The sequence below is a fragment of the Pinus tabuliformis genome, chromosome 6, assembly GCF_031772625.1.
Source record: "Pinus tabuliformis cultivar Carrire ecotype Pingquan chromosome 6, CPIR1, whole genome shotgun sequence".
Classification (NCBI taxonomy): Eukaryota; Viridiplantae; Streptophyta; class Pinopsida; order Pinales; family Pinaceae; genus Pinus; species Pinus tabuliformis.
In genome coordinates, this window is record NC_142292.1 from 1,257,622,609 (window position 1) to 1,257,649,603 (window position 26,995).

A 26,995-nucleotide genomic window follows, 5' to 3' on the forward strand; every position below is an offset into this window, starting at 1 on the left:
CTAAAAGTAAGTATGTCCTATGTATCTTGTTCTTTGCTCTGTTTTTGTTTCATGAGATCAAATATTTAATTAGTGTAGGCTACAAAAGTAATTTACTTCAGTATTCAGAAGAATAACTTGCAGAATGTAATTTAAAAATCAAGTAGGTGATGTAGATTCAAATTTGTTGCAGTAAGGGTTCCTTCAGAGTGTAGGAATTGTCACACCTCTTCCTTCGCTATTGAGCTCTCTAGCTGATCATCTATGCTCTGATACCAATTTGGGATGTAACAACATCACTTGCTCTCACAGATGGTGGTGTAGACCCCCCAAATACTTGAGTACATTGTGAAAATCTGGAAATCCAAATCCTATTGCAGCAACTGGAAATAATTATCCTAATTGTTAAATTAATTTTAACAGTTTATTTACTATTTGCGACAACAAATACTGAATCAATCACACTGTGGAAGAAATAAACACTAGAAGAAATACTAGCACACACATAAAATAACACAATTATTTTTGGACCATTCGTCCCTGAAAAAACCCAACTCGGGAAAACTGGTGCACTAGTTGAGGGTTTTATTATTATGCAACATTGAAATAGTCTGAGTACAACTGAATGCCGAAAATGGCAATCCTACAGAGAAAAATTGGCAAGAAAAATCTAGTGAGGAATTTCCTCCACATACAAATCCGGGCTCTGACCTCAACTCAAATTGAGCCATCCAAACTTGCTCTACACAGTGACTGCATTGTTGATTTGGGGTAGCAACGGATGTACCCTAGCCATGAAAATTGGTGGAGAGGCTAAAGCACATGAGGTCTCCAAGACCCAGAAATGGTTTCGACAGATTGTACCCGGTTTGGGAGATATTAAAATAATTAATATTTTTAATGGAGTTCCTAAGTCTAAACTTAGGAAAAATAAAATATTAATGGGTATTAATATAAAACTGGGTTAGAAGGTTCCAAAAGTCATGGATCAAGCCAAATCTAATCTTAGTTGTTGATTAGAGATTTAATCTCGGTCATTGATGGACCAACGAGAAAAGTATAAGAGGAGGCTTAAGGATCAATTAGAGAACACACCAGAGTGATCAGTCATTCATTTTGCTAGAGCGGGGTTGCTAAGCAAAGTTGAATCAGTGATCAACAACGAGGGGCAGTGAGTACTGGGTAGAGAGGCAGAGACAGTACTGAGAGACCAGCACAGAAGCAGGGAGAGCGAGAGCAACAACCAGTTCAGGCCACGCAGAGCCCAACAAAGACAATGCAGAGGCCAGAGGGATTGTGTCATCCACGCAGAGGCTGCTGGAGTGATGCAGAGGGTCCCAGAGGCTGTGCAGTGCCTCAGAGGGCTGACGTAAAGGGTCCTAGGGTTGACGCAGGTCAGCAGGAGGCTGACGCAGAGGCCAGAAGGGCCAGCGCTGAGCTTCAGAGTCACCAGAGAGGGTTTCGTGGGATAGGTTTTCTGAATACCTGTTTCTGAATATAGAGGTATTGTTGCCATGTATTTTTCTCTGTCGGGTGAGCTGGTTAGGCACCCAGTTGTACTCAAGGAAATATTGCATAATAATATACCCTTAGAATAGCTACACCGATTTTCTTGCATTGGGTTTTTCCGGGGACATTTGTCCAAAAATAACGGTGTCACTTGTGTGCTTGTTTTCTTTTAGTTGTTGATCTGTAGATGTTGTGACTGTATTGTGTTTATTTTGGTATTTAAACGTATTAAATAACTTGTTCGAATTTAAACAAGTAGAAGAAATAAACCAACAGAATACAAATTAATTTTCTAATAGATAGACTTAGAAAATTCAACATGCATCACCCTAACGCAGTTTCTCATGCACTCAACACTAAACAGATTCTCCTCAAGCTGTCTGATCAGTTGCTGTCTTGGAAAATGTCTCTCCTGGCCTCTGAAACCTCTGCCCAGCTTCTGGCACTGAATTATCCAGGAGGATCCTCAAAATGCTCAGAATTTTACAGTCTCAGATGCTCGCAAAACCAGAGGCAAGCCAAAGAGCTCGTCGCGCTTATTCCGACAACATATTTAGTTTCGAAAATGGCCTCTGTATGAGTGAGAACATGCGTTCTGAAGTTATTCTCGAACAGACAAAAAAATGGGCCTTGCAAGCCAAGTGGCAGTCTCTCAGTGTGACATGTGGCAGGTCCAAGTCAACATAGAGGCGGTCAAAGTCGACGCAGAGGCAGATGGGCAGAGTCGAGGTCGAACCCACGACCTCCGTTACATCACTACAAAACCTTGCCACTGGCCCATGACAGTGCTTTATTAAACCATAGCGCAAATGTTTTATATAAACAACTGTTACTTGGTTATGTGGGGAAAGGGTTGGCGAAGCCGGCCAACTTGGCGGTCCCGCCAAACCCGTGGATTAATTAGCATCGCTACCAAACATCTACTGGAGCCCCACTAAAATCGACGCGGAGTTGTAACGATATGTATCACCGCCGGACTGCTACGTAACAACTAGGGAGTAGGTAGCCACAGGGCGGATGTTTATATGTGACCACAGTCTCACGGTTAGCGGCACCGCCGTTACAACAAACATATCTATACATTGTGGCGTCAACAAAACTATATCTGCCCGGGGATTTTATAATGTTCAATTTTGGGTATTGTAATATGCCACAGGGTGGATTAATATACCACCGCTGGGCCTTCTCACTATATATAAAACATTGGTTATGATTTTTAAAATGAATTGCTATGTATTGCCCGGGAGGCCAGCGGGTTTGACCCTGGGACTTGCCCGAGGCCTTATAAAAGATATTAACAGTGCGCCCCTGCTAAGGGAGTGGTAATGTGAGTTTCAGAACTCTATTTTATTTGTGCTTGTAAATGCCTTTTTGGGCATATCTTGGCCATCCTTGGGACTTTTTGAGAACGGAAAGTTGTGGTGGAGAGCGAGGCCGAGGCCTTCATTCTGAGAGTAGCCATTGGTGCCTGTGTGCACAGTCCAAAATGGCTAAATTTGATGTAAAGAGACTTTTTGAGACTTTTTGGAAGCGGACCCAGAGATGTAGTCCAGGAGGGACAAACTCTGTCATCAAATATCTCGAGTTTGCTTCTTATTTTCTTTGCTGTTTATGCTTATGTTCAGATTTCAAGTTTATGTTTAAAGGCACTTAAAAAACCAATTTCTCTCATTCATTCACATAAAAGCAACCTTAGTTAATATTTGGTGAAATTGAGCAAATAGTCAAACCTGTGTTTTCGGATCACTGAAATCTGCTTCTCCCTAGCAATTTCGAAATTGCCTGTAGAGGTAACTGCACTGCTCTACGTCAGTCTCACTGTGACTCCTCTGCCTCTCTGCAGATGCACTCACCAGAACTGGAATCCTTCCTCCAGTTTCACTATCCCCGCCCCTCTCTCACTGCTTTGATTTTTCTGGCTCTTTCTCCGACAACTGAATGCTGCTACTCAGGAAATTGATCTGCTCATGAAATCGAACTGCACAAGTGATTCCTCCAAGCCCCATAGACTTCTTCTTATAATCCTTTGTTGAGACTTCGTAATCGATGACTAGGATTAACTTGAAGTCGATCCGTGTGAGTTTCTAGAACATTCACACCATAAATTAATTAATTCTAATTAATTAGTCATATTCCCTAAGTTTAGACTTAGGAAATATTTAAAAATTGTCTAATAATCTAATTAAGTCATTTCTAGGCAGACTTTTCAGAAACGATGTATGGGTTTTGGAGGTCTGACGCATTCTAGCCTCTTCACAAAATTTCAAGGCTAGAACACATCCAATGCGAAAAAATCTAACATACATTTGGGTTCGTTGGGGAGATATCCCTCATTATGGCCATCTTTCTAAACTCTGGGTATACTCCTGCACACTTTGCCCCAGCTTTTGCCTGAAGTAGTGCCAACAGATCCACTGGTCATCTACATACCCAATAGGATAAAACTGTGACTTAATGAGGGTTTTGAAGTCCTCCCACTTAGTCATTGGAGGTTCTCCCTCCAACCTTAGGGTCTTCGTGTGGCTTTCCCACCAAGTTAGGGCATGGCCCTCTAATTTCAGCCGTGCAAATGAAATCTTCTATTCTTCCTCAATTTGATGGACACTGAAATACACTTCCAGTTGCTACAACCAATGATTTAGCTTCGGAGCATCGATCTCGCTGTGTTACAATTTGATATCGACCTTTGCTTCCATTTTAAACAGGGGTTGTGATTGATTTACTATACTCAAACTGGGTTGATCTTTTCAGGGTTCTTTCTTCGATTGGTTCTCAGTTTCTTCCTGATCTCCTAATCCCCCTTCTAATTTGTCCTCTGCATTTGAACTACCATCTTTTCCAAATATCCCAAGCTTATTGCTCAGGGTTTCCATGAGGAGATTTACATTACAATTTATATCAATGACTTGTTCCAATTGCAAAATTTCTCCTTTGTAGGGTTGTGAGAGTTATTCACAGATTCATTGGCCATGATTAGGGTTTTACAACTTTTGGCCCAGCGGATCTAGATCCCCTACAAATATCCACAATACACACAAAGAAACCTGCTTTGATACCAATATGATCTATAAACTACCGTGGATATTCCATTGGATAGTTTGTCATAATAGTTCTAATAAACTTATATTTAAAATCTGAAAATTTTACACTATTACAATTTTATTAGATTTCTAGATTTGTAGATTTACGGTTAATAGTGCATGCGTGCGAATTTAAAAATTATGTAGAAAATAGAGAACAACGAAATAAAAACTTGCACACACATTTGACACAAGATATACTTTGGGAAACCCTTTTGGGAGAAAAACTCAGCAGGAAGGTGAGGCCACTTCGCTCTTTTTCTCTGAATGGAAATATGGTTTCGAGTACAAATAAGTATGGCTTGTGGCCTGTGGGCTACTACAGTGCATGAATCCTCTCTGTGTGCTCTACCTCATATCCTCCTAGCTATTTTTGCTCAGCTATGGAACAAATGCACTTGAAAGAATGGAACCATTTTTCCTCTTAGTGGCCCAGTTATAACATAGCCCGATAGCCTACTAGTGGTTACGTTTGACTACCTCAACCCTCAACCAAAGTTACAATATAGACTCTTCTAGAGTCTTCTACATCATAATCACGTGACCCCTTTTTCATGAATAATGGGGGCTGACATGGTATCCTCTCAGGTTATAGTGGTGAAAATAGGGAGGTCAACGTCTGAGTGGCATAACTTTTGCATATAGAGTTCAATTGATGTGATTCTTGCGTCGTTGGAAAGGTCTTTGTGTGTAGAATAGGAAAACAAGGTTCTTTGTTAAAGTGACCAAGTTATACCCCCAAAAAACATCGTTTGATGCCTCGAAACACTCCTGGATGGTTTCAGACCCCAATTTGCCAAATTGGGGTTTGCTAGTAAAAATAGTCCCGAGAGCTAAATTTTCCACTTTTCCCACTTTGAAAGCATCAAGATGGATGACAAACAATATAATGATCCAATCTAGATCAAAGGGATAGATGGGACATGCTATCTCAATCATGGATTCTTAAGTAGTGCCCCTTCCTAAAGCAATAAGCCATTAGAGGCAGTCCCACTAGATTAGGATAGAAAATTAACCCCCCATTTAAGGTGAGAGAACAAGAATACTAGCAGGACCCTTTTTTGCTCCAAGTCAACCCATAATTCATGCCAAATGCCCAAATACAAACAAGAATATGTAATTGAATGCAAAATGAATAAAGTACCTTTTGATAAGAATCCCACCTTCCAACATGTGATCCTGACAAATGGGTGAGGGGACATATGAGTGATGCAAGTGGCGTAGATATGAATGGCACATCACATTGGCTACAAGGTGGCTCTTAGGGGATGTTGGTTGCTGACTAGATGAGATGAAGAGGAGAAAATTTCTCCTACAGGTTGTGAAAATTCCTAGTCCAAGGAGCCCCTACTGCAATTTCTGGTTTACTATCTCCTACTTGTTCTTTACATTAACAAGTTATTTAATTGCATAAATATCGAAGTAAACACCAATGCAACCTTCACAGATATACAGATCATACACTGAAGTAAACATAAACAATAACACAAGGGACACCATTATTTTTGGAGAATCGTCCTCAGAAAAACCCAATTCAGAAAAACCGGTGCAACATATAGAGGGTTTTATTATTAAGCAAATTTCTGAATACAACTAGGGTGCCAGAAATGGTTAATCCTAAAGAGAATATCCTTAGCAGTAGTACCTCTCTCTCGGAGACAGATATTCTGGCAAATTAGTAACCGAATGATCAGCCCCACAGTGACTTTGACTGTTCCTTGTGCTGGACAGCGAAAGCTGCTCCAAGCAGTGCTTTGGAACTGCGTCACCCTCTCCCGGCTCAGGATCTGTTGATCAGCTCCCAGTCTGCCCCACAGAATCTCCCAGCGTTGCCTCTGAAGCCCTCTGCATCCTCTGCGTCAGCCTCTACGGCTTTTGTGTTAGCCTCTACGGCTCTCTGCATCCTCTGCACTGGCTCCTCAGGCCTCTGCATCAACCCTTCTTGGGCCTGCGTTGCCTCTCGACACTTCACTGCCTCTCTGCTATGTATTCTTTAGCCTTGGATTGAAATCCCTTGCTGAGTTGCCCTTCACTGCAACTGATCTCTAACTCGATTTCCTCAACAAACCCAACCCTAGAAAATCGAATTCTTGATCTCTCTTGGTGTATCTCCAACTGACCCTCAAGCCTCCTCTTATACTTTTCCTGTTGACGATTCAACGACCGAGATTAAGTCCCTAATCAATGGCTAAGATTAGATCTGGCTTGATCCTCGTCTCTTAGAACTTTCTCACCCATTTTATATTAATACACATTAATATTTTAATTTTCCTAAGTTTAGACTTCGGGACTCATTAAAAATATCAATTATTTTAATATCTCTTCATCCAGGTGGAATTTCTCCAAACGATTTCTGGGTCTTGAATATCTCATGTGCCTTAGCCTCTCCACCAAATTTCATGGCTAGAGCACATCTGATGCTACCAAAAATCAACACTCCCTCTTAGCGAGGAATGTGCTCTAGCAATGCTTCACCATAGAAGCATCACACTGATCTTCCGCATCGGTCCTCTGTGCTGATGCTTGGCCTACTGCTCTACATCCACTGCACTGCTGCTTCCTGTACTGCTGCCCATGACACTGCCACTGCCACTGCTACATCTGTATTGCAACTCCCTCTCAACATGCTGCATCATGCTGCCCATAGCACTGCCATTGCTAACTGCTGCACTGCAACTCAGTTACCGAGAAGTAAGTAACTGACTTCACCCAAACATTGATATCCCAGTCAATCTGGAAGCCTCGTGATGCTGAAGCTACCTCAGTTGCTATCCTGTGCTCCCTCTGCTGCCATTGCGCTGCTGTAAACCTCTATGTCGCTCCCACTGCTGCAACCTCCACTGTGCTGCTATAGACTTCTGCACTCTAGCACTGCGTTGCCGCTCCATCAGACCTTTCTCCACCCAACACCTGTCATCATGCTACTGTTGTTAAGGGCTCCTGTAGCCGGATGTGATCCAAGAGTTTGGGCACCTCAAGGATCCTGCCCTCATTTTGTAGTCCTCTCGACTACAACTCTATGTCTCCCCACCTCTTCTCTAGAGGCGCATGAGCACTCATGGCACAATCATCATTAGTCTCGACATCCTTCTCTGCCTTTGCTGGAGCAGCCTTTGAGTCAGAAGCTTCTCCTTTGCCTTTCTTCCTAGGGCACTGAGAGGCATAATGTCCCAACTCCCCACAGTTGAAGCAGTTGACCTTGGAGATGTCCTTCTTCTTCCTCTTCTGAACCCCTTGTTGTCCCGCAGATGCTAGAGCCGCATCCTCTTCCTCCTCTTTCTTGATTCGAGCCCCCTTGCTGCTCTTGGTCAATCTCCTGAGCTCTTCTTATCGAAGAGCTGCCCATATCTCCTCCCAACTAGGGAGAGTTGCTCTACCCAAAATGCTTTGAACAGATGTCTCCCACTCCTCGGAGACTGCATTCAGGGCAGTCTTGACTCCTGACCATGAACTCTAGATTTGGTGTAGACCTCACGGAAGTAAGTTGGTCCCAAATTCCTTGTAACCTAAGAAGAACATGATCTATCTCCTCTCCTTTCTGCATCTGATATAACCTTAACTGATTTTCCAACAACATCTTTCGCTGCACGGAAGAGGCCTGGTGTAAGGTGGTCAGGGTCTGCCACATCTCACTTGTTGTGTTCTTGTTAGCAATATGTGGTATGACATGATCCTTGACCCTGTCTAAGATCATGCATTTCGCCTTCCCCTGGGCTTCCTCATACTTCTCATTTGCATCAGGGTCAACTGGGAGAGCTGCGGTTCTCAAGGCATAGTCCTTGATGCAATGTTTATCCAGGATTGGGAGGATCCTAGTCTTCCAGATGACAAATTTGGAAGTCCCATCCAATCTGTCGTGATCGCTCAAGCCATTCACTGCCATCTTTGCTCCTCTTTTCTAGACCCCCTCTGAGTCCTGATTTCCCTCTCGGAAATCCTCGGCCAACTGTCGAATCACTCCTCTCCAATCCTGCTTTGTTGCTGCAACCCGGATCTAGATTTCTTGGCTAGAAATCTATTGAGGTAGTGCTTACCTCTACCTTGGTTCAGTCTCCTTAGACACTGTTCTACGCTGACAGAAATAGTGTCCCACCAGTGCCTCAAATCAAAATTTGCACATCTTCCTTATCCCCGACAACTCGAAGAATTTGAGCCCTTCTGGCTCTGCGCAATCACAGTGAGAACTGGATAACTCCTCCTGGCCACCGTGTCAATCCTCCCTGGCTGAGAAAGATGACTTGGCATTGCGTAGGCTTGATATGTCCGTCCTTTGCCTCTGCGCTGGCCTGGACTGTTGATGCAGCTACTGCGTGGGCTCCTCCTAGCTACTGCGTCTCCCTCCCCTGGCTCAGAATGCTGACGCAGGCATTGCATGAGCCTCTGCGTCACTTTCCCTGCACCGCGTCACCCTTCCTTCTATGTCTCTGGCTTTGGAACAATGCTGTCTCTCGAGACAACTACTTCTCTATTGCAAACTCTCATATTTTTTGGTTGGTGCCTTCAATCTCCTATGATTTGCAATCACTCTGATACCATGTGAAAATTCCTAGTCCAAGGTACCCCCACTGCAATTTCTGGTTTACTATCTCCTACTCGTTCTTTACATTAACAAGTTATTTAATTGCATAAATATCGAAGTAAACACAAATGTAGCCTTCACAGATATACAGATCATGCACTTAAGTAAATAGAAACAATAGCACAAGGGACACCGTTATTTTTGGACAATCGTCCCCGGAAAAACCCAATTCGGGAAAACCGGTGCAACATATGGAGGGTTTTATTATTAAACAAATTTTTGAATATAAAGAGAGGGTGCTAGAAATGGCTCACCCTTCAGAGAATATCCTTGGCAATAGTACCTCTCCCGGAGACAGATATTCCGGCAAATCAGCAACCAGATGATCAACCCCACAGTGGCTTTCACTGTTCCTTGTGTTGGATAGTGAAAGCTACTCCAAGCACTACTCTGGAATTGCTTCACCCTCTCTGGAACTGCGTGACCCTCTCCCGGCTCAGGATCTATTGATCAACTCCCAGTCTTCCCCACAAAATCTCCTAGTGCTGCCTTTGAAGTCCTCTGCATCAGCGTCTACGACTTCTGCGTCAGCCTCTACGGCCCTTTGCGTCCTCTGTGCTGGCTCCTCATGCCTCTGCGTCAGCCCTTCTTGGGCCTGTACTGTCTCTCCTGACACGTCACTGCCTCTCTGCTATGTATTCTTCAGCCTTGGATCGAAATCCCTTGCTGAACTGCCCCTCACTGCCACAGAAAATCGAATTCTTGATCTCTCTTCGGTGTATCTCCAACTGACCCTCAAGCCTCCTCTTATACTTTTCCTGTTGAGGATTCAATGATCGAGATTAAGTCCCTAATCAATGACTAAGATTAGATTTGGCTTGATCCTCGTCTCTTAGAACTTTCTCACCCATTTTATATTAATACCCATTAATATTTTAATTTTCCTATGTTTAAACTTAGGGACTCATTAAAAATATTAATTATTTTAATATCTCTTCATCCGGGTGGAATTTCTCCAAACAATTTATGGGTCTTGGAGATCTCATGTGCCTTAGCCTCTCCACCAAATTTCATGGCTAGAGCACATCCGATGCTATTAAAAATCAACACGGGTCTCCCACTTTTGATGGGTAACAAATTCAATTTGCACAAGCAATTTTTGGTCCTTCAGAATTTGGATTCAATAGTATATGTCTTGGCCTAGCTCTGCAAGGATATGTTTCTCAGCCTCAGGAAATGAATTCGTCCCCCAGCAATATAGTTTGCACTAGGGTTTTGATCTGCAAGAAATCACTACAAAACTCGCCCCCACAACACAAATTTGGCCCTAACTTTGTATTTCAAATTCTAGATAGGGTTTCAAGATCCCACGAAACAAAATAACATCGACCCTTCAAATAAACCTGATTGACATAAGTAATTCGACTTCCCAGTGGAAAATCGATACTGCCACAAACACTCATAAATCCAACAATTAAGCATTGACGAGAGATTGAAATTACCCTTTAAAACCCCCAGGCTGGCAAGATGCACAACTCGGGTACCACTGTAGATAATTTGGCCTCTTTTCGGAAATTCTTTAGCTCGATCCGTAGCTGCAAATCCTTTGGCAAATTTTGTTGGCTCCAATTCGACCTCTTCAAAATTTAAGATTTGGCTGGAACAACTTGACCTTCTTAGTTTGTCCTCTACAACTCTAAAACAATTCAGCCATCCTTGGTGTCCACAATTCGGCCTCCTTGAAAATATGTGTACTGTTGTAACTAGCCCCTTCTTTCAGACTCTGATTTTCGAGCCTTCTTCTCTGATGAGTGCTAATAAAGAACTTGAAGTGGTTCTCCCTCTTGACTAGCTAGGGTGGATGTTTCACCACTGAAACTAATCACCACCAACTAGGGTGGATAGTTTCACCACCAAAACTGGGATCTCCACAAGGGTTTCCCCTCACACAATAAGCTACTAGAGCTCCCAAAACAATTATCAAAATCAATAACCAATGAATGATCAAGGAGTGAGCTTCAATCTCCTTTTATAACATTTTCCTCCTTGACCAGATCAATACATCAATAAAAAATATTTTTATATATATATATTTTTGACCATATCAACACATTGGTTAAATAATAAAATAATATCAAATAATTTATCTTTAATTATTCACTTTCACTTTATAATTTTGCTTTTCTTCTTAAGTGATAGTGAACAATTAAATTGATATCCCTCTTTGGAAAGGGACATTACATCGGCAAAAATTGTGAAGTGTGTTTTCTGAAGAAGTGTCTTCAAAAATTTCTGGAAAATTTATTTAAATAAATAAAGGGAATATTACAATATAGAAATAGGAGAGTTTTTGTGTTTTATTAGTTTTTTTGTTAGCATTCTTGCATCTCCAGAACATTAAGTTAGATCTTTTGTCGATTGTTATGATTCTGCTGGGTCATTGACCCATCAACATTAAAAAAATGATATTGGTTTTATAGTAATGGACATCGAAGATTAGAGGGCTATAAATTGTATCTTGTAAAATGGGGGATACCTGAATTAGGCACAAAATTTGCATATCATATAGCTGGAGATCGCAGAAATAGAGGACTTTCAGTGATGCCTTGAACAAAACTAGTTATATTTTCTATTTCAAGGAGACAACAAAATCATGAAACTGATTTGAGATTGCTTTACTGGAATTATTAGCAAGGACATGCTTATAGTATCAGGCATAATAACTAGCCATTATGAAAAGCAACTGCATTTGCATTACAAAGTGAGATTAGATGGATATTTCTGCACAACCAAGGAAGACCTAGGCAAGTGTGTAGAATTTACATAGAAGGGTTCTCAATTTTATACCACCTGCTTGCTCTCAATTCACAGCCGTTTTGTTTTGTTATAAAGAAACCATTCGAGTACCTGGAACATATGATGACATTAACTGTACTGAATCTCTTAGAGTAGGATCATATGGACATTCTGAAGGAAGAGGGCTACATCTGTGCCTGCTTTCTTTTTGTTGGAACAGTGGAATATAATATGCTTATTTTATTTATTTTTGTTTTGAAAGGTTGGGATTAACTAAACTTTGAAAATGGAATATTTATCAATTGGCATGATAATGCTTACTAATATACATCAAATTCTTGTTAATGTAAGCTATATCAGTTAATTTTGACTGTGGCATGCAGGGAAGTTTTCCATCATTACCTTCAGAGAGTATATTGACATTGCCTTGGATGCCCCTCGAGTTGTTGGAATCTACCCTGAAATAAAAAATCCAGTGTTTATCAACCAACATGTGAGCGGCTATTTCTCTGTTGACAGTATTATTATCCAGCTTTAGCATTAGTTGATATATTTTCTCTCTATGGATTAGCTCAAGTTATTTTCCATCTATGTAGTTAGTCTAAAATGAAGGGGATGCTCATTGTGTATGCTAGTTATGGTAGAAAACCAAGAATATTGTCATCTAGTTCTATTTAAATTTTACAGTCTTAATTGGCATCACAGCAATCATTTTATGTGGCTGTTGTGTTACGTAAACATGTAGAATTTCTCATATCACAAGTAGTGATCCTATTTATTTCTATTTTCAAAAGAGTCCACTTGCACATTACACATACATTCTGATGGCATGGTAAGTGGTTAAGTGTAAAGACACTCAGACATGAACTCATTATGTAGTCTTTTCCTCCTCTCTGTTTTGTGCACGCATCATGAATGACGCGCTTAATGTTCCATATCCATTTCTAATGCTTGAATAAACTACTACAAATGAAGATTATAAGACTTAGCCAGCTTGTAGCTAACTTTTATTTTTTGAAGCAAATTCTTATATTTCATTAATGCATAGGAGAAAATGTATCATAGATTGTTACATTGTTGGTGATGACAGAAACATGCACATTGCCCCTCCCTATTTGTAAGCAGGGAAAGCATGCCTGCTTTGGCCCCAACTTCAAGCAAGTTAATGTCTTTTCTTAAAGTCTCTATCCCAGATGCAAACTGAAATACTAAGTCAAATTTTAACCAACAGCTTTCCACAAAAGAAGGGGCGCAGTTTCTCATTTAAAAGTAGCCCTACAAGATCTTTTCAGTATGACGGCAGAGCAATTAAATCCTCACTTAATTTTCTCAATGAGATATAAGAAATAAGAAATATTTGATGTAAATAAGAATAAATGAAGAAGATGACGATTTCACAATAGATGGGGCTTCGTATAAATATTCCTAAGTGGGTACCTTTTCATTAAAAGTCATTTCACTTCATTAATCTATGACTTTTTGTTATTTTTATTGTAATTTTATTTTATTTATTATTTATTATCTTTTAGACTTAGTGTATGTAACATTGCCTCCCCCCTTAAAGAATGCTTTGTCCTCAAAGCAATCCTAGATGAATTTGTTTTCCCTTGAGATTCATCATGATTCTGGATTTGTTTTTGAATATTTGGGAGACTTGTTCATAGTGAAAGTGTGAGATTTGTGAGTTCTTTTAGTGGAAGATTTTGGCTTCCCGAACCATATAACTCATAGTTCGGCTCTTGCCATTTGAACTCCATGAACCGTTATTGGAGGTTTTATGTGTAGGTTCCCAGTTATATCAACCATTTTGCTTTTAGCACCATGTCCATTCCACTTAGTGGTAAAGTCACGAGTGTAATATCCAATGTGTAGTTTCATGTTTTGTATATGTATAGAAATCATATGGCATTGTCTTAATCCTTTTACTTGTTGACCAACACTAATGGTAACAATGAGATCCCTCACAGTGTAATATTCCTAGATGAAATATTAAGTGATAACAAAGCAATAATCTAGCATGCAACCAGACAATTAACACACACAAGCAGAATTATCAGCGACGCCAAAAAATTGTACCAAATGCTGAGCCATTTTATTAATTTCATGGAAATGGAGTACAATAGATAGGGGTAGATAAACCTGGGCTTGCTACAGCAAGCAAAACCAAACCCAGGTGAGAATTATGCTGCCCAAACACTGAGTTAAGCTCCCAACCATGAACTGTGTTGACCCAGAATTCACCGCTGTTGCTGCTGGATGTGAAATGGGATTTTTGACATCTAGACTCTAGAGGGCTCAGAAAATTCTGAAATTTCTGCTGTAGCACTTCCTCCCTCAGACCAGCAAAACCCAGAAAGGATTTGCCAACAATCCAGTTCCTGGAAAAACCCACAAAATGCACGAATTTCCCAATACGCCCTCCTGTACAAACTGCTGAGAAAGAGTTGCTGAACTCCACTGAATTTCCCTTCCAAATCCCTGCAACTCTCATGCAAAATTTCTCCTCAACTTCCCTTGTTCCTCCAACACTTCCTCACCTCAATTCTTCCTTTCCCTTGACTCCCTGCGCATGCCCAGAAAAAGCTCTTGCGATGGCCCAATAAGCTCATAAATTGTTCTGTAGTTTCCCCATGGATTTGGCCTGCAATTCCCCACAAATCTCCAGAAAATAACCAAAGGAAATTTCTCTAAAATTCCCGGAGTCTGCTATGCCTTAGAAGTAGTTTCCCCAAAGAGTGCGAGTTCCCTTCTGTGCCCAATCTGCTTCCTGAAATGGCCGATTTCCCCTGCAATTACCCCTGGAACAACCTGCAATGGTGAAATGGATGCTCTCCTAGAGTGGCACTTGAAGTCCACTGAGGGTAGAGGTGAGATTCTCGTGTGCTAAACAATACGAGTTGACTTGGCTGAGCAGCACAAGCAAACTATGGTTCAGATATGAAATTGGCAAAAGTCCCAAAATGGAGGCCTCTTCTCCTATTTATAGCTGCTGCTTCTCTTCTCTCCTTGTGGGCTCCACAATTCAACCTCCTTTCCTATTCCCCTCTTCCCTCTAATTCGACTTCCTCAAGGAGTGCGAATTTCCTCATGGGGTGGCCCCCACATCCTACTATGTGATTGATCCCCCCTTTGTCTAATGTTTGGAGCCTCCTCTTCCAAACAAAATAAAATTAATTAACGCTCACCCACTTTTCCTAAGTTTGTACCCTGTTGTCGCTCAGATTGTACATGCACCGTGACAACTTTTCAGGGCAGGGGTTGTCACTCTAATTCTCGCCCACTCCGTTCTAGCTGTCTCCTAACACAGACTATGGGGGATAGTCCCTATTCAAATGAGGTGATGGAAAACAAGTTGGGAACCAACTTGTTCGGGAGACATAGTTGAGTGGCCTAGCTACTTGGTAGAATTTAGCAAGATTAAGGATTTGATTAGATTTAATATTGAGACCAGTGCCTGATGGAGTCAAAACTTCTTGCTTATTAGAAATTATAGCCAAGTAATTGGATGGACAACTGCCGCTTATATGATTGACTAACCTATATGCAATGCAACTCCTAATATCTAGGTGAAATGTAAGGATCTTGGTTAGTTTTAGATTATATGCCTAATCTAGATGGAACTTCTCCCTTAATTGTTTTGAGAAACATTCTTCAGAGTAGGTTGTGGGGTGGAAGCCAATGAGAAGGAGGAAGTGGCCTGATTAACAATACCTCCCCCTGTGTTCCAACCACCCAGTGCCTTCAGCGCTACAAAGACTATGATTCTGACGATTGTAAGGTCACTGTGTTAGCCATTAAGAAGCGCTGAATCCCTCAAGCTAGATGAGAGAGTGTTGTCATAAGAGTCTACCAACCAAGCTTATGCTTGGAGGTAAGTTATTAATGCAACTAGCCTTAGGATGCATATGCAATGATTATGAGTGCAATTCTTAGTTTGAGATTAGCTTAATGTTCAAGTACTTTAAGTTATGATGAATCTTTGACAACAATAGTACTTATCAATAAGTTATATGCGATCTCACAACCAAGAAGAGTGCCAGTCAACTTAGTGCCAATAAGAAATGAATCCACAAGATACTTTAACCAACGATATAAGTAAAAGAACTTAGAGCACTTATCCACAAGATGCCAATAACAATTATTCAAGATGTTCTTATGCCAATATCACAATGCCAATTAGATGTTAAGTGCTCAAAATTAATATTAAGGAAAGTTATGATTAGAGTGCTTTTAGTGAGTGAGCTTATTAGATGTGAATATTAAACTTTATAGCATATAAACTTAGAAGAAAAACACAATGTTAGCCACTTCCACAATATCAATGCTAGGAACAAGAAACAATAGAATGTAAACTATGAAACAAATTATGCAATTTATGTTCCAATGACCTCTTAATAAGAAACAAGTGAATGATATGACATTAGCAAGAGGCTTTGTTAAAATTGGCAACTAGGTCTAAATTCCACCTCGGGACAACTCATTTGATGTAGATGATGATTGCATTGGATTCCTCTTTTTGAGAGGTCCAAGATTGATATAAAGATCATCTCATTTGGACAAGCAAGTGTGATTTTGAATTTATGCCCTCACATGTGCAAATTGTTCAGGTCGGCCTCATCATCATGTAGGCTCAAGAAGCCCAATGGATGTATCTCTTCACCCACAACGAATTGTATAAATACAAGAGACCTCACACCTCATTTAGCACATTCAACACTCACACATACTTCTCTCTCTTCATTTGATTGGTTCGTATAGCTTTTGGGCAACTTTTCTCTCTCACACATGTGGCAAGGAGGACGATTTTTTTGGGAAGAATTATAGGCTGAAATTTCAGATTTTTGGGGCAGGTTTGACTAGCATTGACCAAGGACTTGTCGACTGAGTTTGACTGCATTTTTGGGGTCAAAAGTTCATTTTTTCTAGGCCGCACCTCTAGGAACAAAAACTGAGAAATTCTTGGCAGTTTGACCTGCGTGGATTGTTGTTTGACCACAGAAAGTTACAACAATTTTCTCTCTCCTTTGACTGAGTTTGACCAAGCTTTTTTGGATTGAATTTGTCCCCCTGATCAGGCTGAGTTTGACTGAGGAAGATCGAGTTGCTTTGAGGACGATTTGCTACTGTTTTGACCAACGTTGACTTTCTGGTTAGGGCTGAAGTTTGACTGCAGAAATTTATAGCATTGTTTTGACTTTGTATTGGGCAAGTCAATTTGACTTTTGTACTCTCTCTGCTGAACTTTTGATTTAATAATAAGAAGAATTGATCAAAGGGTTTTCCCCACATTGGGGTTTTTCCTTGGCATCTGCCAAATCTGGTGTCCTCTTGTCTTGGCTTGTCTTCTGCATTTTGTTTCATGTTCTATTTGCTTTTATTGTCAATGTGATTATTGTGATTGCTATTGGAAATTGGAAATTGTTATTGGGCTACTAAGGAACATTGAAGTAAATTGTGCTAAGCATAGAACATACCATTGTTAACTAAAATTAACATGGTATCAGAGCCCAGGTGAAGACAAAGCCCAAGCAAGAGTGAGAAAAGCAATCACTAAGGAAAGTTGTTGGACAAGAATATTGGTCTAGCTTCAATGACGACTACATCATACTTCAAATCCGAGGACAAGCTCAAGGACAAATCCAACTATCATGCATGGAAGATGACTTTGGAAGAGAATGATGCTATGGACTATGTAAAGGGAAGAGTGGTGGAGCCTCCTTCAAATGCACTTGCTGCTGCAAAGACAAAGTACAAGAAAGGTGAGGTCAAAGCTAAGAAAATTATTGTAGACTCCATTCAAAAGCATTTGATTGCCAATTTTTTTGATTTGGAAACATCTAAGGAGATGTATGATAAGATGGTTGGGATGTTCAAAGTAAACAATGTAAATCAAGTCCTCTTTCTCAAGAACAAATTGAAATACATCAAGATGGATAGAGGAGAGTCTATTCAATCCTACTTCATGAGGATTGACGAAATCAAGAATGATCTTCTATCTATTGGAGAAGTTATTGGTGACAGGGAGCTCACTCTTATTGCACTTGGAGGTCTTACAAGAGCATGGGATGTGTTTAACACCACCATCCTCAACAATGACAGGATTCCAGGTTTTGAGGAATTATTGGCTAGATGCATTCAAGAAGAAACAAGGATGATGGAAAGAGATAAGACCTCCAATGGAAATGATCCTACTGCTTTCACCGCTCATGCTAAGAGCAAGAACAATGTTGGTCCAAGGAAACAAGGTCAAGGATTCAAGCTGAGATTCAAAGAAGGAAGAAAAGGAAGATGCTATAATTGCAACAGGTTTGGCCACTTTGCTACAGAGTGTCCTCACAAAAAGGATACTCCAAGAGATGATGAAAACACCAACCACAACAACTACAAAGGCAATGGCAATCAAAGGAACAACAAGTTCAACAATAAAGGAAAGAGGAATGCTCCTGCTACTCGATATGGAAATGGTGTTCCTCCCAAAAGATCAAGAAATTCCAAGTATGAGGAAAGTAATGTTGTAGAAAAACAAAATGAATTTGATCTTATTTCTGCTTTATCTACATCCTCTCTTCCGGATACATTGTATCATTGTTTGATTGATAGTAGAGCCTCAAGGCACTTCACTGGGTACAAAGAGGCCCTCTCAAATTTGGTTGAAAAGAAGACTAACTTACAAATCATACTTGGAGATAATGACACCTATCCTGTGAAAGGAATATGCACTATCACTCTTCACTTGAATCAAGGTCAAGCCATTAATCTACAAGAAGTATTGTATGTGCCTGATTTGAAGAATAACCTGGTCTCTATTTCTGCGGTGGAAGATAAAGGCTTCAAGGTAGCATTCATTGATGGAAAGGTACCTCTTTGGCAAAGAAACCCTAAAGATGCATTTACACTTGGATTTAGGGTTGGTCTTTATCAAGTTGTAGGAAGCCCTTTGGGGGCCATGTCTTACGACACTTCAATCTGAATTGTGGCACTAAAGATTTGCCCACCTTCATTACAAAGCCTCACTTGGGATAAGGAAGATGGTCACAAGTGTACCCAATTTCAACACGAACCATGAAGGTGTTTGTCAAGGTTGTGCAGCTGAGAAACTTACAAGGGGACCATTCCCCTCAAGCGAAAGTCAAACTTCTAATATTCTTCAATTGGTCCATTATGACCTATTTGGTATCTTGCCCCTAACATCATTAAGAGGATACTTATATTATGCTATCTTTGTGGATGACTTCTCTCGCAAAACATGGATCTATTTCTTGAAGAAGAAGGATGAAATATTCAAATGGTTTCGTGCTTTCAAAGCCTTGGTGGAGAATCAAATAGGGAAGAAGATCAAAATATTGAGGACCAACAATGGGACTGAATATGAATAAAATAAATTCAATAACTATTGTAGAGAAGCTAGGATTAAGAGGGAGACAACCGTTGCATACAATGTGAAAATTATATCACTGCAACAACTGATTTATTTTACCTACTTATTTCTCGATAAGTTATTTATGAAAATCCTTCAGTAAACATTAAAATAAATTCTACTGCAGATATCACATCATAATACAGAAACAAACACATGCACAAGAATTAACACATCGACACAAATATTTTGGACAATCAGTCCCCAGAAAAACCAAATGTGGGAAAACGGTGCAACAAGGGAGGATTTTATTATTCAGCAATTATTCAGTACAATTGGGTGCCAAACTGGCTTACCCAATAGAGAGAAAATTCTTCAGCACTTCCCGTAGTCTCAGCATCAGCCTCGCTGACCTCTACGTAGCTCCAAGACCCTCTGCGTCAGCCCTTGCCTCTTTGCGTCAGCACTGGGCCTCTCTGCATCACCCACGCAGGCCCTCCAGTGACTGCGCAGTCTGCAGTGTCTATGTCTGCCTGAGAGGCTTTGCGTCTGCCTCTCCAACCTTTACGTTGTTCCCGACTCTTTGTTCCATACTTGTTGCCTTCTGCTGCTCTCCAAACCACTAGTTCGAATTTCTCAGCTAACCCTGCTCCAGAAATCGAACTGACTGGTCTCCCTTAGTGTGTTTTCTCGCTGACCCTCAAGCCTCTTCTTATACTTTTTCTATTGGTCCTTCAATGATCGAGATTAAATCTCTAATCAACGGCTAAGATTAGATTTGGCTTGATCCATGACTTTTGGAACCTTCTAACCCAATTTTATATTAATACCAATTAATATTTTATTTTTCCTAAGTTTAGACTTAGGAACTCCATTAAAAATGTTAATTATTTTAATATCTCCCGAACCGGTTAGAATCTGCCCAAACCGTTTATGGGTCTTGGAGCTCTCATGTGCTTTAGCCTCCCCACCAATTTTCATGGCTAGAGCACATCCGATGCTACCCCAAATCAACACTCCCTCTTAGCGAGGACTGTGTTCTAGTAATACTCCACACTGAGAATTACTCTGATCATACGACATCGGTACCTGTGCTGATGCTAAGCCTCCTTGCCCAACATTCTCTGCACTGTTGCATCTTGTATTGCTGCCCATGGCTCTATCACTGCCACTGCTACATCTATACTGCAACTCCCTCTGCATCCGTGCTGTTGCTGATCCATCTTCCCAACAGTGCATCTGCATTGCAACTTCCTCCGCATTCGTGCTGTTGCTGGTCCTTCTTCTCAACACTACAAACCCCTTCTCATCATGTTGCATCGTGCTACTGCCACTGTACTGCAACATCATACCCATTTCTGCTACTGAAATAGATTCTTTATCATCCCCATCTTCTCCCTGAAATAATTAAACTTGGTTCTTCCAAGGGCCTTGGTAAGGATGTCTACCACGTGTTCTCCTGTAGGAGTGTAACTCAACTGTACAACGCCTCGTTGGACCCAGTCTCTGACAAAGGGACATCGGATATCAATATGCTTTGACCGATCGTGAAACACTGGATTCTTAGAGAGCTTGATGCAACTCTAATTATCACACATGATCCTGGTCACCTCCATCATTCTTCTGAATAGGTTCACAAGCAGTTTTCTAAGCCATATGGCCTCGCACGAAGCTGTGCTTGCAGCCATATATTCTGCTTCAGCTGAGCTCAGAGCCACGAATTTATGTTTCCTACTGCACTAGGAGGTCATTCCTGATCCAATGTTGAAACAATACCCAAAGGTACTTTTCCAATCCACTGAACTTCTTACCTAATCTGCATCAGTAAACCCACTCAATCTGATATCCTTACCCTTGGAGTACAAGAGTCCATAAGCGACTGTTCCCTGTAAATACCTGAGAACATGTTTGGTTGCTGCCCAGGGCGCCCTCTTCCGATCCACCATGAACTGACTGAGGGTGTTGACAACGTAGCAAATTTCTGGCCTGGTATTGACCAGATACATCAGGGACCCTATGAGATGCCTGTATAAGGTGGGATCAACATCTTTGTCTTCTGATGCGTCAATCTTCTTCTAGTTGGTTATCATTGGAGTAGCCATGGGTTTATAGTCCTCCATCCTGAATCTCTTCAAGATTTCTGTAGCATATCTCCCTTGCCCAAGGAAGATTTACCCCCTTTGCTGCCAAACTTCCAACCCCAGGAAATAATGCATTCGTCCCAAATCCTTTATGTTGAACTCCGTGGCTAGATTCTTCTTGCAGTCCCCTATGAGCCTGGATGATCCTATCAGGAAGAGATCATCCACATATAATACTAAGATTAGAGGCTCATTCTCTACAACCAGATAGTAGAGATTTGGATCTGCGTCACTCTTAACAAATCCCATTTTCTGCAAGTAGCCATCGATTCGCCCATACCATGCTCTAGGTGCCTGTTTCAGCCCATACAAGGCTTTTTTCAATCTGCATACATGAGACTTCTTCTCATGTGTCTCAAAGCCCTCTGGTTGTTCAATGTATACCTCTTCTTCTATCACATCATTTAGAAATGTCGTTTTGACATCCATCTAATGAATCTCCCACCCCATCTGTGCTGCAAGAGATATCACTGTTCTAATAGATGTATACCTGGCTACCGAGGCGAAGGTATCTTCATAGTCAATTCCTTCCTTCGAGCATACCCCTTAGCCACAAACTTGGCTTTGTATTTCTCAACACTACTGTCTGCAGCGTATTTAATCTTGTGGATCCATCTCGAACCTACCACTGGTCTGTCTTGAGGCCTAGGCACTACCTCCGAGACATCGTTCACCATTATGGAGTTGTACTCCTCTACCGTCGCATCCAGCCAAACCTGATGTTGAGCTGCCTCCTGAAAACTGGCAGGCTCCCCATCCTGAGCTACTAATGCCTGATATCTATCCGGCTGTTTTCGCTCCCTCTTATTGTTCCTTGGCGCATCGAGGAAGTCCTCTGCATCTCGCAGAATTTGACGAAGTTCCCTGCTCATTCTTCCTTTGCCAGCGGGCACTTCTGTTAGCTCCTCTTCATCCTGTGATTCTTCCTGACTCGAAGAAGAATTATTTTCTTCCGTTGGTTGAAGAGGTTTGACCAATGGTTCCTCTTTTGACTGCTCCTCGGAAGGCATTTCTCGAGATTTTCTGGAAGCCCTATCTTCCATGAACTTCACATCTTGTTGAACTACTACGTTCCTACTCCCTGGAAGATAGGTTCTTTATGCCTTAGTGTTATCGCTATATCCCACTAGATATCCTTTCTCTGCAGTTTGATCCAACTTCTTCCTCTTTTCCTCTGGTATGCGGCAATATGCTAAGCTCCCAAATATCCTGAAGTGACTGACTTCAGGCGTCTTCCCTGTGAAGACTTTCTCTGGAGTAATCTTGCCCAATGACTGATGAGGAGTTCTATTTTGAACATAGACTGCTGTGTTTCATGCTTCTACCGACAGGAATTTTGGCATATCCTGATCATACATCATGGCCCTAGCTGCTTCTACAATAGCCCTGTTCTTTCTTTTTGCTACTCCATTCTGTTTTGGATTGTAAGGAGTCGTCAACTCTCTTCTAATGCCCTCCTTAGCGCAAAAATCACTGAATTCGTTATTGACATACTCTCCACCATTATCCAAGTGCAAGACTTTTATTTTCTTCCCAGTCAGATTCTCCACCAGAGCCTTGAACTCTTTGAATCGACAAAAAACCTCGTCCTTGGTTTTTAGAAAATAAATCCAAGTTTTCCTTGAGTGGTCATCAATGAAGGTAAGGAAGTACTCGGTACCACTAAGAGCTTTAGTGGACATGGGTCCGCAGATATCTGAGTGTATCAATCCTAGTACACTCTTGGCCCTGTTTTTACTTCTAGGAAATGCTGCCTTGGCATACTTTCCTAGAGCACATCCTCTGCATACATCATCTCGTTCCGTACTAAGATCTGGAACTCCTGTTACAGTGCTCTTGAGAATTCTCAGAGCCCCATGGTGCAAATGTCCCATTCTTCTATGCCATAGTTCGTTCAAATCCTTGTCTCCATGACTGCCTATTAGTGCCATTGGTGATTCTAGTTGTAGTCTGTACAACCTGTTACTTTTGATCCCGATCTGCACTTTCTTTTTCCAGCTCGGGTGTTTGATGTATACTTTCTCTTTGATGAAGAAAACGTCATAGCCTTTGCCTTGAAGTTGCGACATGGAAAGTAAGTTCATCCCCAATCCTGGTACATGCAGCACATTGGTAGCACGGAATTGCTCTCCCATTTCTGTTTGAAAAACTATGGTACCCCTCCCTACTGGAGTACATTTTGCCTTGTTCCCCATGGTGATCTGAAAATTCATCTTCTCCTCCCGATAATCTGAGAAACATTCCCAAATTCCTATCATATCCAAGAGGCCCCATTGTCTATATACCATACCTCTGATAATGCAGAGCTAGTCACACAAGCTACTTCTTCTTCCAGCCTGGAAGGCAACATAGAGAAATCGAAATCACTTTCTCTTGTGCAATTTTCTGAAAATCTGTGCGAGTCTCCTGACGTAGATGCCTCTGCATCATGGTCTTGACCCATAATTGATTTTCCTTTCCTGTCTCTGATACCATGTGAAAATTCTATCCCCGCAACAACTGATTTATTTTACCTACTTATTTCCTGATAAGTTAAATATGAAAATCCTTCAGTAAACATTAAAACAATGTTCCACCAAGACTCTGGGACGGGGAGATACGGGTGCAGGGAGATGCAAAAGGGGGATGTGTGGGAGTACCCTCAAATTTCAGGAAAATTTAGGGGAGATGGGGGACGTTCGGGTATATATATATATTTTTTCTTTTTTAATACATACATATATATATATATATATATTTCAAATTCATATTCAATAATGAAAGCATAAATACAATGATACATACATAATTGAATTAAATAATGAAACACATTGATCCATACTCATCATCCTTACTAATAGATACATGATTCATCCATAGACCACGAGATTCAATAATGAAATACTCTAATCCATATTCATCATTCATTATTCACCATTCTAGAATATACATTGATTTAAAAATTAAAATCATCATTCATTATTCTATATTCTAAATTGATTTAAAATTAAAATTCATCATTCTAGAATCTAATTAGTACTAAGCAAAATATACTATAATCGATATGGAAATCTGAAGACTGGAATAGTAAATTGATGTAACTAAAACTCAAAAACAGTGGAAATTCAAAGTCATATAGAATTTGTGCCTGGTCAACGAGATGTGGAAGTAAGTCATGATGTTACATTCGATGAAGATACTTCTCTCGGGAAAGCTAGAGATCTCCCCATTCCAGGAAAAGAAAATGATGATGCTACAGGAAAGCAGGAAGAACCTCCATTCGATGAGCCTATGCCCGATGTTGAAGATCTGATGGATCCCATTGATCCACCCCCTAGTGATCCCTTTACCTCAAAGAAAAGACCATTGTGGCTCAAAGACACTCTTGAAGATGCTGAAAAACATATTACTCCAAGAGGGATATTTCGTGAAAGTAAGAAGCCCATCAGGTATCAAGGGTACCTTGCTGCTATGGGTACTATTGTTCAATATGAGCCTTGTACGTTCAAAGAAGCTGTGAAACACCAAGTATGGAACGATGTGATGAATGAGGAGTATGAATCCATCATGAAGAATGATGTCTGGGATGTGGGACAAGTCTATGGTCATGTCTAAATGGTTTTACAAAATCAAACATGGAGCTGATGTGAGTGCTGAAAAATACAAGGTCAACTTCGTTGCTCGAGGCTTCTCTCAAAAGGAAGGAGTGGACTATGATGATATATTTGCACTAGTTGCCTGACATAACCACTATCCATTTGATTATAGCTCTTGCTGCCTCTCAAGGATGGAGCCTACACCAAATGGATGTTAAGACTGCTTTCTTGCATGGCTAAGTCTTCGTAGAACAATCTGACGGGTTCGAAGTACAGGATTGACTTCGTTGCTCGAGGCTTCTCTCAAAAGGAAGGAGTGGACTATGATGATATATTTGCACTAGTTGCCTGACATAACCACTATCCATTTGATTATAGCTCTTTCTGCCTCTCAAGGATGGAGCCTACACCAAATGGATGTTAAGACTGCTTTCTTGCATGGCTAACTTAAGAAGGAAGTCTTCGTAGAACAATCTGACGGGTTCGAAGTACAGGATTGAAGGACACGCGTATGCAGATTGAAGAAATCCCTCTATGGGTTGAAGCAAGCCCCTAGGGCTTAGTATGAGAGGATTGATAGCTATCTTATGAAGCTGGGATTTACAAGGAGCGATGCTGACCCTAACCTATATTTCAAGGTTGAAAATGAAAAACCTCTTATTCTAGTCCTTTATGTGGATGATCTCTTTTTGACAGGTGCAGACCCTCTCATTTATCAATGCAAGAGGGAGTTGGCTTCCAAGTTCGAGATGAAGGACCTAGGATTGATGCACTACCTCCTAGGCCTGGAGGTCTAGCAAAAGCCAGGTGAGATTTTCCTCTCTCAAGGAATATACATTGTGAAGCTGCTCGAGAGATGTGGGATGGTGGATTGTAAGTCTGTGTTTACTCCAATGGAACTCAACTTCAAGAAACTATGTGGAAGTGCTTTTGGGCCCGAATTGGCAAATCCTTCTGAATATAGACAACTTGTGGGGGCCCTGATGTTCTTGGTAAACTCCCATCTTGACATATGCTTCACTGTGAACACGTTGAGTCAATTTATGGTCGAGCCTCATCACATGCATTGGATTGCTGCTAAGAATATCTTGAAATATCTCTGGGTCACAATCTATTATGGACTGAGATACACTGTGCTAGAAATACTGAGAGGGGGGGGGGAATCAATATTCCTTAGCAATTAGCACTTTTAAATATTTTTAGAGCATTAGTTAATCTTCAATTATTATTAATGTTTATCCAGTAACAACAGTAAATAAAAGAACACAATAGGCACAAGAATTTTAGGTGGAAAACCCCCTCCGGGTCAAAAACCACTGAACGCTTTTCTAATAAATTCTTTAATCTTCAGCCCCAACTGAAATGAAAGTTACAACTTCCTAGAATTCTAGAAAAGCATTCTTCTCCAGCTCCCACTAGAAGGACGCCCCAACACCCTAGTTTCTTCAGTAGTCAACTGAATGGATGCCCCAACATCCTAGACCAACCTACCACCCTGAAGTGTTCACAAGCTCCAACCTATAGGCGACTTCATGCACCTGCCTAGCACCTCCCTGCCACCCTATAATGACCAGAAATGAAACAAGAGTGTGGACTCCTGTACCAGGGATAATGATCCACGATACAATATAGTTTACAATGATTTTCTTGTAATTGACCAATTACCCAATCACACTATGACCTGCAACCTAACCATGACATCATCCAACAATGACTCCTATACCTCCCAACAATGCCTCTTCAACTCTAGGCAGATTGAATTTTTTACAATAATGACTCTTTTACAATTTTACAATGATGATCTTTTACAATACTGACTCTTGACAAGAATTGACGCTTGACTTGACACGACTTCTTGGATCACTTGCAGCTGCTGAGGTACTGTCGTGCTTGCTTCAAGTAATGGTACTTTGGTGCTGCATGTCCTTCTAGTATGTGTTCGAGTTGTCCTGAAGTGTCCTCCTTCCTACACATGCATTAATGAACAAGACCTAAACCAATATACAAACAAAATACTTACACTGTCCTGCAAAAACACA

The 26,995-nt window shown here is 40.9% G+C and overlaps 1 protein-coding gene across 1 annotated transcript in view; it reads left to right on the plus strand.

Moving 5' to 3' along the window:
- The window catches only part of LOC149263227 (glycerophosphodiester phosphodiesterase GDPD6-like), a 348,803-nt gene that overhangs the window by 168,057 nt on the left and 153,751 nt on the right, over positions 1 to 26,995 (plus strand). The window contains exon 5 of the mRNA XM_089387397.1: positions 12,267 to 12,376. Within this exon, the coding sequence (XP_089243523.1) occupies positions 12,267 to 12,376 (110 nt within the window). The remainder of the gene's footprint in view (positions 1 to 12,266; positions 12,377 to 26,995) is intronic.